This window comes from Pongo pygmaeus, chromosome 13 (genome assembly GCF_028885625.2).
Source record: "Pongo pygmaeus isolate AG05252 chromosome 13, NHGRI_mPonPyg2-v2.0_pri, whole genome shotgun sequence".
Lineage (NCBI taxonomy): Eukaryota > Metazoa > Chordata > Mammalia > Primates > Hominidae > Pongo > Pongo pygmaeus.
Window position 1 is genome coordinate 94,474,320 of NC_072386.2, and position 14,270 is coordinate 94,488,589.

At 39.4% G+C, this 14,270-nt stretch overlaps 1 protein-coding gene across 7 annotated transcripts in view; it reads left to right on the top strand.

The window, feature by feature from the left end:
• Positions 1-814: 814 nt before the first annotated feature.
• The window catches only part of SMC2 (structural maintenance of chromosomes 2), a 45,265-nt gene continuing 31,809 nt past the window's right edge, over positions 815-14,270 (top strand). For 2 of the 7 annotated variants that reach the window (XM_054500666.2, XM_063649771.1), the window contains exons 1-9: positions 815-1,308; positions 2,179-2,407; positions 3,002-3,151; positions 5,330-5,452; positions 6,530-6,568; positions 6,979-7,089; positions 7,274-7,318; positions 8,862-9,095; positions 9,330-9,479. In XM_054500666.2, coding sequence (XP_054356641.1) covers positions 2,240-2,407; positions 3,002-3,151; positions 5,330-5,452; positions 6,530-6,568; positions 6,979-7,089; positions 7,274-7,318; positions 8,862-9,095; positions 9,330-9,479 — 1,020 coding nt within the window. In that variant the 5' untranslated portion in view covers positions 815-1,308; positions 2,179-2,239. The other 5 variants (XM_054500662.2, XM_054500663.2, XM_054500667.2 and 2 more) reach the window with 5 other exon arrangements.

The window sequence follows — 14,270 nt, forward strand, 5'->3', positions numbered from 1 at the left end:
GCATTGTTGCCCACACCATTTTTTTGTACCTCACCTAGGGTAACACCATACCCATTCGGAGTTAAGCCCTTCCTCTTTAGTATCAACGTGCTTGGAAACGTGAGCAATCCTGACACCTTTTTTCTTCCTAAAGAACAATACATACTAATAATAGGATCGACTAATAGTACTAGATCCTATGCGTGAAGCCTAGTATGTATTTAAAAGCATGCAATCTGGAGCTAGACCGCCTGGGAACAAATCCCAGTTTACTAGACAAGCTGTTTAACCTTTTACTTGGGCTCATTTAACTCATTTGTAAAACAAGGGCAATTTCTGATTTCATAGGGTTGCTACGCGGATTTTAAAATGCCCCTTGCAACATAGCTTAACACTCAGAACTCAATAACATGAACTGTCTTAAAAGGTTTCCAGAAAAAATCCCCGACAGGTTAGGTCGGCTTATCATTACAACGCTTTCCGGTGTAAGGGAGATGAATAGCTATTTAGCACCACACAATTTCTCCTCTGGGCTCGAAACAGCTCTTGGTAGACTATGATCCCTTCCCGGCGTAGAAACATCAGATAAAAACGCTCCGCGAGGTCCGAAGCCAGCACGGGGGGGAGCCAGGACGAAGGCCAGAGTCCGCCAAAGGACGGTGCCTCTCCGGCCCCAACGAAGTACAGCTTTTATTTTGCAGCAATCTGAGCCAACCCGAGAAGATTCTGAGGCTTCCAAAACAGAACCGACGAGAACACTCACAGAATGCCTCTCCACTTCCTGACTGTCGCTTTCAGGGGAGAAAAGTAAGCCACAGCGAGTACCGCAGACTCGAGAAGGCGGAGTCTGCATTGTGCCTAACGCGGACTAGAGGGACCGAGGCGGGGCGAGGCTGGCGAAGCGCGAGGACCCGGGGCTGAGGTGTGGGGCTGACCATAGCGTGCCGGACGCCGGTGTGAACATACACTATCTGCTCCTGTAGTGCCCAGGCCCGTGCCCGGGAGTCCCCGGAGCTACTATTATCGAGACTCTCATTCCTATTGCCCTGCGGCTTTAATCCTTCGAGTGTAGGGGAAAAATGGAACCCTAAAGACAGGCAGCTCCTAGGCACCAGCACAGGAAATAAGCAATGGAGATGGGGTCCTTTGCTCGCGCCGAAATTCAAAGGAATAAATAGTTCCGGCGCGGGTGTTGAGAGCGGTCGGCAGGTGTAGCCGATATGGTGAAGTTCGCTTCGTAGCAGCCCCGGCTAGCGAGTTGGCCTGCTCACCGCCTTTGTGACCCGTAGGAGCTTTCGGGGTGCGTCAAGCCCCTGGCGTGAGGCAGCGGTGAGGCGTGTGCGTGAGCACGGCCGGTTGGGCCCGGCCAGACATCCTGGCGGGAGGCGGGAGGCGGGAGGCGGGAGGCGGGAGGCGGGAGGCGGGAGGCGGGAGGCGGGGCGCGGGGGCTGTAGGGAGGGGGACTAGTGGCAGAGGGACCTTAGGCGATCCTTAGAAATAAAGGCTCGTTTCTATTCGACCTTGGAGTAGGGCGAAGAGGTGTAGACAGGCCTGGAGAAGCGAGGTAACAGCCTGAGTAAAAGCAAGAAGTTGGAGAATATGAGATACATCTCATCTTCTAGTAAATACTTAAATGACTTCCCCTCCTCCCGGAGTCAAGCACAATTCGGGGATGCAATGACGGACGTAGGTGAAGATACTGCAGGAACTTACAAGTAATGACCGTCTACTATCAGCTTTAAGTACCGTGAAGGAAAAAGAAAGCCGAGTGAAGGATTGTGGAGAGGTGACATAGGGAGGTCAGGGAGGACTCCAGTAAGGTGACATTTGAGCAAAGACGTGAGTGCGGTAGAGAGTAAGCTATGTCAGTATCAGAAAAAAGCACATTATGGGAAAAGATAATGGGATATGTAATAATCCGTAGTCTTTGTTAGGTAGAGTATGATAAAAGTAGAAGGCAAGCCAGGAAAAACGGATAGAAGAAATAGTTAAGACTTCCCAGTTGAATGGTTTAATTTCCAGATAGTGGCTAACTCTGGTATATTTTTGAGTAGATGAACGATGTCTTTACATCAGACAAGACAGTTTGTCAAGTGGCTGTTTTATTTCTATCACCCTATCATTGCTGTTTTTGCCTCGTGTTCATTATGATTCCAGGTTTACATTCCACTTAGGTGGTGTTATTTCTGTTTCGTACAGAACTGGTTTGTGGCCTGTTTGATTCCTGTCAGAGGTTTGCTGACCCAAGACAGTATCGAAAATGCATATTAAGTCAATTATTCTAGAGGGATTCAAGTCCTATGCTCAGAGGACTGAAGTCAATGGTTTTGACCCCCTCTTTAATGCTATCACTGGCTTAAATGGTAGTGGGAAATCCAACATATTGGACTCCATCTGCTTTTTGCTGGGCATCTCCAACCTGTCTCAGGTAAAGTGTAAACTTTCTGATTTATTTGAATTTAAGTTGGCAGGAGAATCCTCACTGAACTTTGGAGACTTCCCATGTTCTCTTCATTTGTGTTTTTATACTTTTTGTAAATTACACCTCACTGCAACCTTTTAAGGAAAGTAATATTACTCCTTTAGATGAGAAAATAGAAACTTAGAGATGTTTAGAAGTAACAGTGCCTCAAAACTCAGGCATTCTGACTGTAAAGCAGTCTCATTCCAGAGTACTTTCAACCCTGTGTAATGATGCCTCTTCAAATCCTATTAATGGATTGAATGACTGGTGAAAATCTTTGGGACGGTATTTCCTTATATCTTGCAAAGTAACTTTTTGTTAAAAAATGAATAGGAAACAATTCAATTCAGGGTTGAAAAGGTTCTGTAGAGAAAAGTGTCCATTGCAGGTTGTTGCCTATTTTCCTTGTTTTTTTTGCCAGAGGATGCAGCTGCCTATCCTTGTCTACTTAATGGACACTACGTTGTTGGGTTTTCCAACAGCAAGGGACCCATTTTTAGTGCTGCTTTGTACAGGAGGAAGTTTTGTAATTGATACACTTTTCATATTTTATTTTAGGTTCGGGCTTCTAATTTACAAGATTTAGTTTACAAAAATGGGCAGGCTGGTATTACCAAAGCCTCTGTGTCAATCACTTTTGATAATTCTGACAAAAAGCAAAGTCCTTTAGGATTTGAGGTTCATGACGAAATCACAGTAACAAGGCAGGTGAGTGGCACTTAAACATTTGGCTATCTTAAGACCTTTTATGTCTAATGTGGTTTTTGGCCCTTTACCTTTGCAAAACGTGCTGGAGAAAGTTCATGAGCAAAATTGGTGCCTTAAATTCTGACTAGATTCCTTAATGTCTTTCTTATATTAAAATTTTGATCATGCACATTCTATCACTAAGAGGATTGAGAGACAGCTGAAAAGTTATTCATCCAATATAAGCACTCACCTATGCTGAAATCTTAAACCATACTTGAATCTTCTTTGGCTGTTCTTGAACACCTGTGTACTTGAGATCTTTCAATCTTCTGAGAGAACCCATTCTATTTTTGGTCAGGTCTTATTAGAAAGTTACCGCTATAAGTTTTGTCAGAGTCTGCTGTCTTCAAATTTTATTCATTAATCCTAGTCCTCTTGAGAGCACCAAGAGCGAATCTAACTTATTCCCTACTTCAGTGTTTAAATGATCTGCAAGTATATGTGTTTTAGTTCTAAGTGAAATCTTGCCAGGTCTTTCACTTGATGTTTGTTCCTAGTTCCTTCACTTGCCTGATTATACCAAGTATGCTCCAGTTTCCCTCCCTGCTCCTGCATTCATCTATCTTTCTTTCTTTTAATGGCACCTTAGATTGGGTGTACCAAAATTGGTCTAGTTGGAGTTATTCTTTCATTTTAGATATTCTACTTTTATTTTTCCAATAGAGCATTGGAGTGTTCATAATACATTGTGGATTCATATTAGATTTACTTGAAACCACTCAATTTTTTTTTTTTTTTTTTTGGTGTGTTATTAATGTAGTCAGGCAGTGTTTTCAGCTTGTCAAGGTTTTTTCTTTTTTTTTTTTTCCTGAGATGGAGTCTCGCTCTGTTACCCAGGCTGGAGTGTAGTGGCACCATCTCAGCTCACTGCAATCTCCATCTCCCGGGTTCAAGAGATTCTTCTGCCTCAGCCTCCTGAGTAGTTGGGACTACAGGCGCCCACCACCACACCCGGCTAATTTTTTTTTTTTTTTTGTATTTTTAGTAGAGATGGGATTTCACTATGTTGGCCAGGGTGGTCTCAATCTCCTGACCTCATGATCTGCCTGCCTCGGCCTCCCAAAGTGCTGGAATTACAGGTGTGAGCCACGGCGCCTGGCCCAAGATTTTGTTTTTAAAAATGTTGTCAACTCCTATTTACTGTCCATCTTAGCATTTATCACTTACAGATTTTCTCCTCTATTTTAATGGAAGCCTCTGACTAAAAAAAAAAAAAAGAAATGTAGGCCACGTTAGGACAGAATCCTGTTCCATGTCATTAGGCATCCATCAAATATTTATCCTTTAGGAATTGTCACTAAGTCTCTTACTAATAATCTACCTAATTGTTCCTGTCCTCATTCAGGCCATAAACTTGTATCTTCACCAAAATTATAAAATTTTTGTCAGAGAAGTCTCTTCAAATACATTAATATATGAACTACCAACCTAGTAGTCCTGTCAGGAAAAGAAATGAACAAACATTTATTCAATATTTATTAAATACCTGATGTATATTGGGTGTTCTTGAATGTACTGGGATGTACAGTTAGAAGAATGGGAAACAGCTTGTCTTTAAGGACTTCAGTCTGGTAGATGAGACAATCATACCCAATAAATGACAATTTTTAAGTGTGATAGTAGAGTATGGTGTCTGGGATGACTTAATGAAACCATACTGAAGCTCCACGATTATGCTTTCTTTTAAATGGTCATAAATCATGTCTTTATTGATAGCTTTTTGAATCTTGTCAAGAATTGGTGTCAAGCTACTTTGTCTGACATCTATTCCTGTTGAAAAGTAGAGAAAGCCTCTGTAGAAAAATACAGAAAGAAACTAGAAAAGTGTGTTTTACATATACTTGGAAACATAAAGCTAGAAGTTACCTTGGAGACCTAGTCCGGTGCAGGCCAGGGTAAGAGGCTTGTGTGTAATTACATAACTAGTTAGCAAAAGTGCTTGCATTAGACACTAGTTGTCCTGACTCAAGTTAGTGTTTTTGACCATGTCATACTTGTTCCACTGTTTATGCAGAATTGGTTTTGTTTACTGCTAGTCGGACAGAACAAATAAACGTAAGCTAATATACTTAGTAATTTATCCTAGCACAAGGTGTGCATGTACATTAATATTTAAAAAATTGTTTTCTTTTATAGGTGGTTATTGGTGGTAGAAATAAATATTTAATCAATGGAGTCAATGCCAACAACACCAGAGTACAGGATCTCTTCTGTTCTGTTGGCCTTAATGTTAACAACCCTCACTTTCTCATCATGCAGGTATTTCATTTGAGGTCTTTATATCACTTTCTTAATAGTTTTGACATTTTTTACTTTTAAGCAATTAAAATAGAAGTACCTTATGTTTTGGATTTTATGCTTTTTATTTACTATTGTGCTGTGTCCAGCCATCTGTTTAGAAATGTGGTTTAGTTATTTGCACTGATATATTCTGCTGGATTATAGACCTTTGACTCCTCTAGAATGTTTAGAAGTAATTTTTGTTGACTTTTTATTTTGTCACTAAAAGAACAATACATGTTAACTATAAAAAAAAAAAAAAGCCATGATATATCCTTTTAAATTATTGGATTAATGCATCTTAATATTTGAAGTATGAAAGTTTGAGTAATTTTCTTAGAGACTCACACAAATGAGGAGTAAAGACTGATTTTATCTTATATTTACATTATTTCATTTGACCCATTCAGCTATCCTTTGAGATAATTACAGTAAAGTCAATGGGAGCATCTCAGTGGGACCAAAATAAAAATATTTCCACTACACACCTTCAAAGTTGAAACTTTAAGTGAATCTACATTCTAGTAATACAATTCTCTGAGACCTGGGTGTGCAGGTGTTTTGCTTTGTTTTTGGTAATGAATAAATTTAATGGTTTTCTGGCATTGATGTAAAATATTTTATTTTGTTTGAGGCCTAGAAGTATGTCATCTGTTTTGTGAAATTATCCTGGAGGGTTATCATTCAAAGAAATGTTAAAAGTTTTTTAATTATGCTGAAATTTCTTTTTATATTTACCTGTTTTAAAATTGAATATTTCTACTTAATGTTAACTGTCTCAGAAACATGATCCTTGTTAACTTTGTATCATTTAATGAATTATTTCATTTGTATCATTTCATAACTTCCATAATTTGTATCACTGGTAAGTGAGAAAGTGAATAGCAAAGTTCCAAAATTGTAGAATCATAGAAGAATTATAGAGGAAAGAACCCCCCCCCCCAAAGATTGGTATATTGAGATACAGCAGCTTCAGTCTAGATAAACATGAATGACAGTACAGATAAACATTTTCTGTAATTTGTTATCTTAGTAAGTTTGCCATTTTATTTTCAGGGCCGAATTACAAAAGTATTGAATATGAAACCTCCAGAGGTAAGAGTACTATTTATGGACATTAAAAATAGTTGGTATAGATATTACTTTAATCTTTCAGACAATTTTTAAATATTCTATTAAAATTTTTGGAAACATTATTTAGGAATGATTAGTAAAGACAGTTGTATATTTGTGTAATATTTGGCACTATGCCAAAATATTAAAATTGATTTTGATTGTATAAAGGAGTCTTGCTCAGCTGGTGTTTCGTGTCAGAATTCATTCCTACAGAAAAAGCCTACAGGAAAAGATTCGTGTGAAATTACTGTATTTAACTTATTTGGTTCATTTGGGCCAAATTTTGATAAGATGTTTAGTGAGGTCAAGGCAAAAATGATATATTTAATGTAAATTCCAGTTGGACACATTGTCTTGGATACTAAACATTAATAAAATTGTCATTCCAGATTTTATCCATGATAGAAGAAGCAGCTGGAACTAGGATGTATGAATACAAAAAAATAGCTGCACAGAAAACTATAGAAAAAAAGGAGGCTAAGCTGAAAGAAATTAAGACGGTAATTTAATTCATATAAAATATTTTTGGAGAAGAATGTAATTTTGCATGTAGAGTTTTTGCTGTAAAGAGGGAAAAATTTTTTTCCTTGGTTCAGTTTTCCATAGTCATCTATGCTACTTCTCTTTCAAATAAATTTTAATGGTACTTTACATGCAAAAATACTGATTTTCTTTATTTTCCAGATACTTGAAGAAGAGATTACTCCAACCATTCAAAAACTAAAAGAGGTATATTCTGTATATGTGAGGATAATCTATTAGAATGTCTTTCAAAGTCAGCGATGTATCCAAAATCACACACATAGTGATACTATTTCTTGGGGTTTTTTTTTCCTGCGATGAGATAAGGAATTAGAGTTGGCACTCCATAACTCAGCGTTCTGCTTGCAGAGGATATGCACTTATCTACTAAGTCATAGGATATTGGAGAGTAATTTTTATAGTTTCAGAAAATGGTATGCCGAATTTTAATACTTTATTTAAGCTAAGCAAGTCTGGATTTTTCCTAGTTAGTTAGCATTGACTGGAACAACATTTCTTAAAGATAAGGCACTCTTAGACACCCTCATTGGTAGAGTGAACAATTTCCAGGATAAGAGGGGCTATCACTATAATTATTGCTGTCAGGGTATTTTGTAAGCAAAAGGTATTGAAACAGGATTGGATTTTCTCTATAATCTTTGCAGCTCCTGACATCAAAAGACATGGCACAATATGTCATCAAAGAATGCATTTATGAGCTACATTTTCTTTTTCTTGAGACAAGTCTCACTGTCACCCAGGCTGGAGTGCAATGGTGTGATCACAGCTCACTGCAGCCTCCACCTCCTGGTCTCAAGGGATCCTCCCACCTTAGCCTTCTGAGTAGCTGGGACTACAGGTGCATGCCACCACACCCTGCTAGTTTATTTTTTTGTAGAGACAGGGTTTCTCGTTGTTTCTCAGGCTGGTCTTGAACTCCTGGGCTCAAGTGATTCACCTGCCTCAGCCTCGCAAAGTGCTGGGATTACAGGAGTGAGCCACTGTGCCCAGCCAAACGACGTTTTTAAAGCTATCCTTTTAGGAATTTATTAAATGCTTATTGAAATTTGGTACTACTCAGAGCTGTCTTGTGAATCCATATAGTAGTATAAATTTTACTGGAAAAATTGTAATCTTGAAGGTACCCTTTTTGTATGTATGATTTAGTAGAAAACACTAGATCAGGAATTTAAACTTAGGTCCTAGACTTCATTTTGCCACAATTTCTTTCTAAATCTGACAACATGGACAGATCATTTAATCATTCTGAATTTCTTTTTTATGTATAAATTAAGGATTTTAGTTATTACTTTGTCTGGTCCCAGTAGGTCCTTATGGGAGTTATGTTTAGTAATGATGTGAGCGAGTGCTTGTAGTAGTGCTTCAAAGTATATTAGAGTAGGCATCTTGATAATACTACTACAGAATCCATTTAATAGTGTATCATTGGTGGGTGTGTAAGTTGTCTAACACTAGCTTATGAACCTTATGTCCATATTTCTTTGTTAAGCTCAACTACCAGGTATATGTTAGAAGAAATAGCCGAATAAGATTCACTAGAGATGGTATAATGCTATCTAAAAGTCCTGACTTCTAATGTTATGTAAAGTTTCCTACAATTTAAATGCTATAATTGTTTAATACAAGACAAAATCTATTATGTAATGAGAAATTTGTTTTATCTTGCATAAATGAATTTTTTTTTTTAATACAATTTTGAGTTATTCTTTTTTCGTGACTTCCCTTTCAGGAAAGATCGTCCTACTTGGAGTACCAAAAAGTAATGAGAGAAATAGAACATTTGAGTCGTTTATATATTGCTTATCAGTTTTTGCTGGCTGAAGATACCAAAGTACGCTCAGCTGAGGAATTAAAAGAAATGCAAGATAAAGTTATAAAGCTTCAGGAAGAATTGTCTGAGAATGATAAAAAAATAAAAGCACTTAATCATGAAATAGAAGAATTGGAAAAAAGAAAAGATAAGGTCTGAACATATGTATTAGAAGCGATAATATACTCTGTGAAAAACGTACTAAATTATATATAGTAACTATTTAGGATTCACTGGGCATTGTCTTCCATATTGATTTGTTAATCTTATAGTAAGATAATGAAATAACTTATAAAAAAGTGTTTATTTGTTACAGAACTCATACAATAAAATGACAACATGAACAAATTTTACATAAGTGATTGAATTGACTGCATTTTATTATAGGAAATTGGAGGTATACTTCGATCTTTAGAAGATGCTCTTGCAGAGGCTCAGCGAGTTAATACTAAATCTCAAAGCGCATTTGATCTCAAGAAGAAAAATCTGGCATGTGAGGAAAGCAAACGCAAAGAGCTGGAAAAAAATATGGTTGAGGTAAGTGAGCTTAATGTGCCACTAGTGCCACTTGTAGACAAGTATATAGTCTCACTAGTGTACATTTATCTATTCCATGAATATTTAGTGAGTGTCTTCTATAAGCTAAGTACAGTTGTTTGGGCTGGGGTTACAACTGGACCAAATGGTCAACAGTCCTTGCCTTGTGGACCTTCATTCCATTGGGGGAAATGATAATAAAGAAAATAAATAAAACATGTAACATGTTATAGAGTGATAACTGATGTGGAGAAAAAGTAAAGCAGGGAAGGGGATTAGGAGTGTCGGGGAAAAAGGATACAATTCGGGATTTTAAGTTGGGTAGCCACTGAAGTAAGTGGAGAATAGGAAGAACAGGTTTGATAAGCTTAAGAAATACAGTATGAATGTAATAGGCTTGAGGAGCCTGTTAGACATCTTGAGTAGTGATGTTGATTAGGTACTTAAATATATGAATATTGAATCCAGGCAAAAATACAGATTTGGAGGCATCATCAATGTATAGGTGTTATTTAAATCCGTGAGACTAGATAAAATGATCAGGGTTGTGAGTTCATATAAGAAGGTTGGAGCCCTGGGATACTTTCAACATTTGAATGTTGGGATAGTTCAACATTCAAAAGAGATTGAGTAGTGTGAGGAAAATTAGGCCAGTAAATTGTCCTGGAGTCCAGGTAAAAAAGATGTTTCAAGGAGAAGTGGCCATGAGTACCTGATTAGATTGTGTTCATACTCTCACAGAATGAAGGCAGAAAAAAGAAAAGTGAATATAGATAACTTTTTGAGAAGTTTTCTGAAAGAAGGATAAACAAGGATCTAACTGGAGGGTAATACAGAAGAGTTTTTTTGGCTTGATTTGACATGGGATAAATAAATTCTATATTGACAGAAAAGATCCAGTAGAAAAGGCGTCATTTGTGATTCAGGAGAGAGAGATGGGAGAGTTGTTAAAATAGGGCCCCTTAGTAGCTGCAAGTAGGATAGGAACTAGTGTATAGAGGAGGTCGCCTTTGCGAGAACTGGGAATAGGTCATCCATGGTAACAGAAGAGTCAAGTATATGGTCTCACATGTAGGTAGATGAGTAGGTGTGTTTTTGGAGCTTATGGCACTTCTTTTGAGGGTGATTCTGTTGTCCCAGTGAAGATATACATTTGCCTTTTCACTGAAAAAAAATTAACTTTGTGAAAATAATTTCTTTATACTGCCCTGTTAGATATTTTTGCAGAGGAATACAATTGTTGAATTAAGAAACAGTGGAGGAAAATTTAGACAAAATTTTGAAGCGATATGAACGTGATGTAGCAGTCTGTGTTGTGGCATCCAACAACTGAAATCAATTCATCAATTACTTTTTTTTTTTAAGTGAGGTTTGTAAAGCTCTAAATGTGTGGACCTGCCTTGTTTTGGGTTCATTTTTCTTTAGTTTTGTCATGTCCTTAAGCTTCACACACTGATTGCTCCTTTTTCATCCTTCTTTTCTGTATCCGCTTATTCTTCTAGATCTCTTAATGTTAGTATGCCCTAAGGCTAGCACTCTGATATCTTTTATAAACTCTCACGTCATAGGTGGTCTCGTCCAGCTCTGTCTCTAAATATCATCTATATGTTGATGCCTTCCAAATCTATAAACAGGCTTAACTCCCTGAACTCTATGAAGCAGGTTTATTGTGTGCAGGTTACCAACTTGTCTGAGGCCAGGAGACAGAATACATTGATACACAACATTTTATGTGAAATGGATTTATTACTTATTGATAGGCAACACAGGAAAACAGAAGTCTAGGATGCATTGCAAGCCAATCTCCCAAGGCTCAGAAAAGCTGCCTAGGGTGGTTAGAATTTTATTTGCATGTGCCCAACTTGCACAGCAGCTGAGGGACCCCAGAAAACAGCCTGCTCTGAGTTTATACCCTAGAGTAACGTGAGACACTGGGCTGAAGCATTGAGATTCTGTTTTAGGGCAGCTGGAGGAGCAGACAGGAACATTCCTGGCTGTTCTAGCCATTGCCTCCCTTTCTTGGGATATTGCATTATCAGCACATTCTACAGTTATTCTTGAGAACTATAAGCCAGAGAGGGAAGAACTGGCTTAGTCTAATGCCACCTAAGGAGTTGTCCCGTAGTTTATCCTCCAATCTAGGTATCCCCGCTAGCAAAGCTAGTCCTTTTATTATGCCCACAGACTTCTCTGAATCTAAAGGAGAAGGAGGTTTGTCTTCTTAGATGGATATAATAACACTCTGACTGACATAATCTCATTGCAATATTGTTGAGCCATAGCCAGACTACATTTCACTGTGCCCAGGAGGACCACAGGCAGGATGATCAGGCCTGCCTGGAGCACTGACTCAGCCCAGGATCCTAGTAATCCGGGTATGAAGTTGTTAAAGAGACCAAAGAAGGATCCTTCGGACCTGCTTCCAGATCTGTGTTTGTGTCTGCAATACCTGAGGTGTTTATCTAGATAAAGCAGGAAGTGTTGGCAATCGCATGTATTCTTCCCACTTGTGCTAACAGGTTTAGAGCAGTTGTCTAAAACAACCTTCCCAAGGGATATCTGCTGGGCTGCCAAGGCAATGTTACGTATGGTACCAAAGATTTTATAAAGCACTTAAACCCAGAGTCAGTAAAACCTCTTGGTAGGTCCTGAGTAAGTCTGGTGTACAGCTTTAGGCTGCTGGCCCTATGGTGCATCTCATTTCTAGGAGTGATATGTAACGGCATCCCCCAGCATGCCCAACGTACAGGATCCCACCGTCTGCCCACTTTCCAGGCCTGACATTGCCCATCTTCTGTTTGGGTCACTCCTACACTGCCCGTGGAAAATGATGTAGCCTTTAGATGCACATAGCACCCTTTCCCCCATTTTACTATTCAGTGACCCCATTCATGGGTAGGGAGGCATTGGTGTTTGCCAGCTAAATCTCGTTAGTGGTATAGTTGCATAAGTTCAGTTTCTCCCATACAAAACTGTTCATGAAGCTCCTACACAGAAGGCTTGCACTAGTTGATTCTCTTTCCTTCGTCACCAATGGGACCCACCCACTGAGGTTATGTTAGTTTTCATCATGACGTTTTGCCACAGTTAAGTTAAAATGGCATTTTTAGCACCCTTTTATGTGACAGATGCTGTGTCCTCTCATGTAAGCCAGGGATTGGGGTCTGTTGGTGTACACTGTGACATTAGGAATGCTAGGGTAGTTCACTACTAGCAGGACCAGATTGTCCCTGTGGACTATGACAGAAAGGTCCTGGATGTCATATCTAACATCTTATCATGTTACCCGCCATGGCCACAGCTTGGGAGGTGTTATGCTTCCAGGTCTTTGCTGCCACATCCTTGTGGAAAAAGTGTATTGACAGGTTAGTGCTCCCACCTAACATACTCCTGGGATCTCAAATGTTCCCCAGCTATCATAGGGATTGGGCTATGCATTGCAGTGCTGTGTTTCCTTTGTGCTAAAGTACAGTGTTTAGGTCCATAATACCCTAGTCGGATGTTGGTACCACCTCACTAACAGGCCATCTTGATATCCTTCAGTTACTTTATGAGTAGGCTGTTTCATTGTTCAGTGGCTCCATTGGCCTGTGAATAACAGGGTGCATGGAAAGTCCACTATATTCCACAAGAGACTGCCAGTGAAGGATGTTCCTTGGTCAGAGTGAAATATAATGAAATATCAAAAAAACGACATATTTCTTTCAAGGGTAGCATCAGGGTCCACATGAGTGACATATATTTGTCCCTTTTAGGCAGCAAGTCCTTGTTTCCACATAGGGGATTTTTATTTATTTTATTTATTTATTTTTTTGAGACGGAGTTTCACTTTTGTTGCCCAGGCTGGAGTGCAGTGGTGCAATCTCAGCTCACTACAACTTGCACTCCACCCCCCAGGCTGAAGCGATTCTCCTGCCTCAGCCTCCCAAGTAGTTGGGATTACAGGCATGTGCCACCATGCCTGGCTAATTTTGTATTTTTAGTAGAGATGGGTTTCCTCCACGTTTGTCAGGCTGGTCTCGAACTCCCGACCTCAGGTGATCTACCTGCCTCGGCCTGCCAAAGTGTTGGGATTACAGGTGTGAGCCACCGTGCCTGGTCCACATAGGGGATTTTTTTTAGCAGTCCAGTCACTAAGTTGCCCTTCTCCTGACCAGATGACTAGGCTGTTGGCAATAGCCTGTGAGTTGGTGAAATGTAGCAAGATATGGTGATGGGGTGGCCCAAATGGACATCACCACTGCATGTAGTTTGACCCATTGAGTGTAATGCCCATGTTCAGCCTCAGTCAAAAGATGACCACTTACTGGCCTGATGGTGACTACAGTCAAGAGGATCCCTCCTATTTTGTTTGATGGAACTTTCAGTAAACCACGCCATACCATTAGTAGGCACATCGCAGAATCTTAGGACCCGGCGAGCCAGAGGAGAAGCCAAAGCATCCCCTGTGGGTTGTTTGGACCCTTGTAATAAGCTAGCTATTTTTTTCATGAAGCCTGCTGGTCCCTTGGGGTTCCAACTGGGCTTGATTTCAAATGTACCATTTCTGTTTGATAATCAAGCTCTTTTGAGCCTGCCCCAATTCATTGATAGGGTTTTTAAGCACCCAAGTAAGAGTGGGCAGTTTAAGTCACGGAATCGCATGTAGTGCTCTGGCCTTAAGACACACAGTCTCTACCCGTCCACAATAGCAAGCAAGAAGTTACATTCCAAGAGTTATATTGGGTGGCTGCCTCAAGCAATTTAAAGTTCAACTTAGAAGAGGCTCGGTTTCCCCAGTGACAAGTTTCT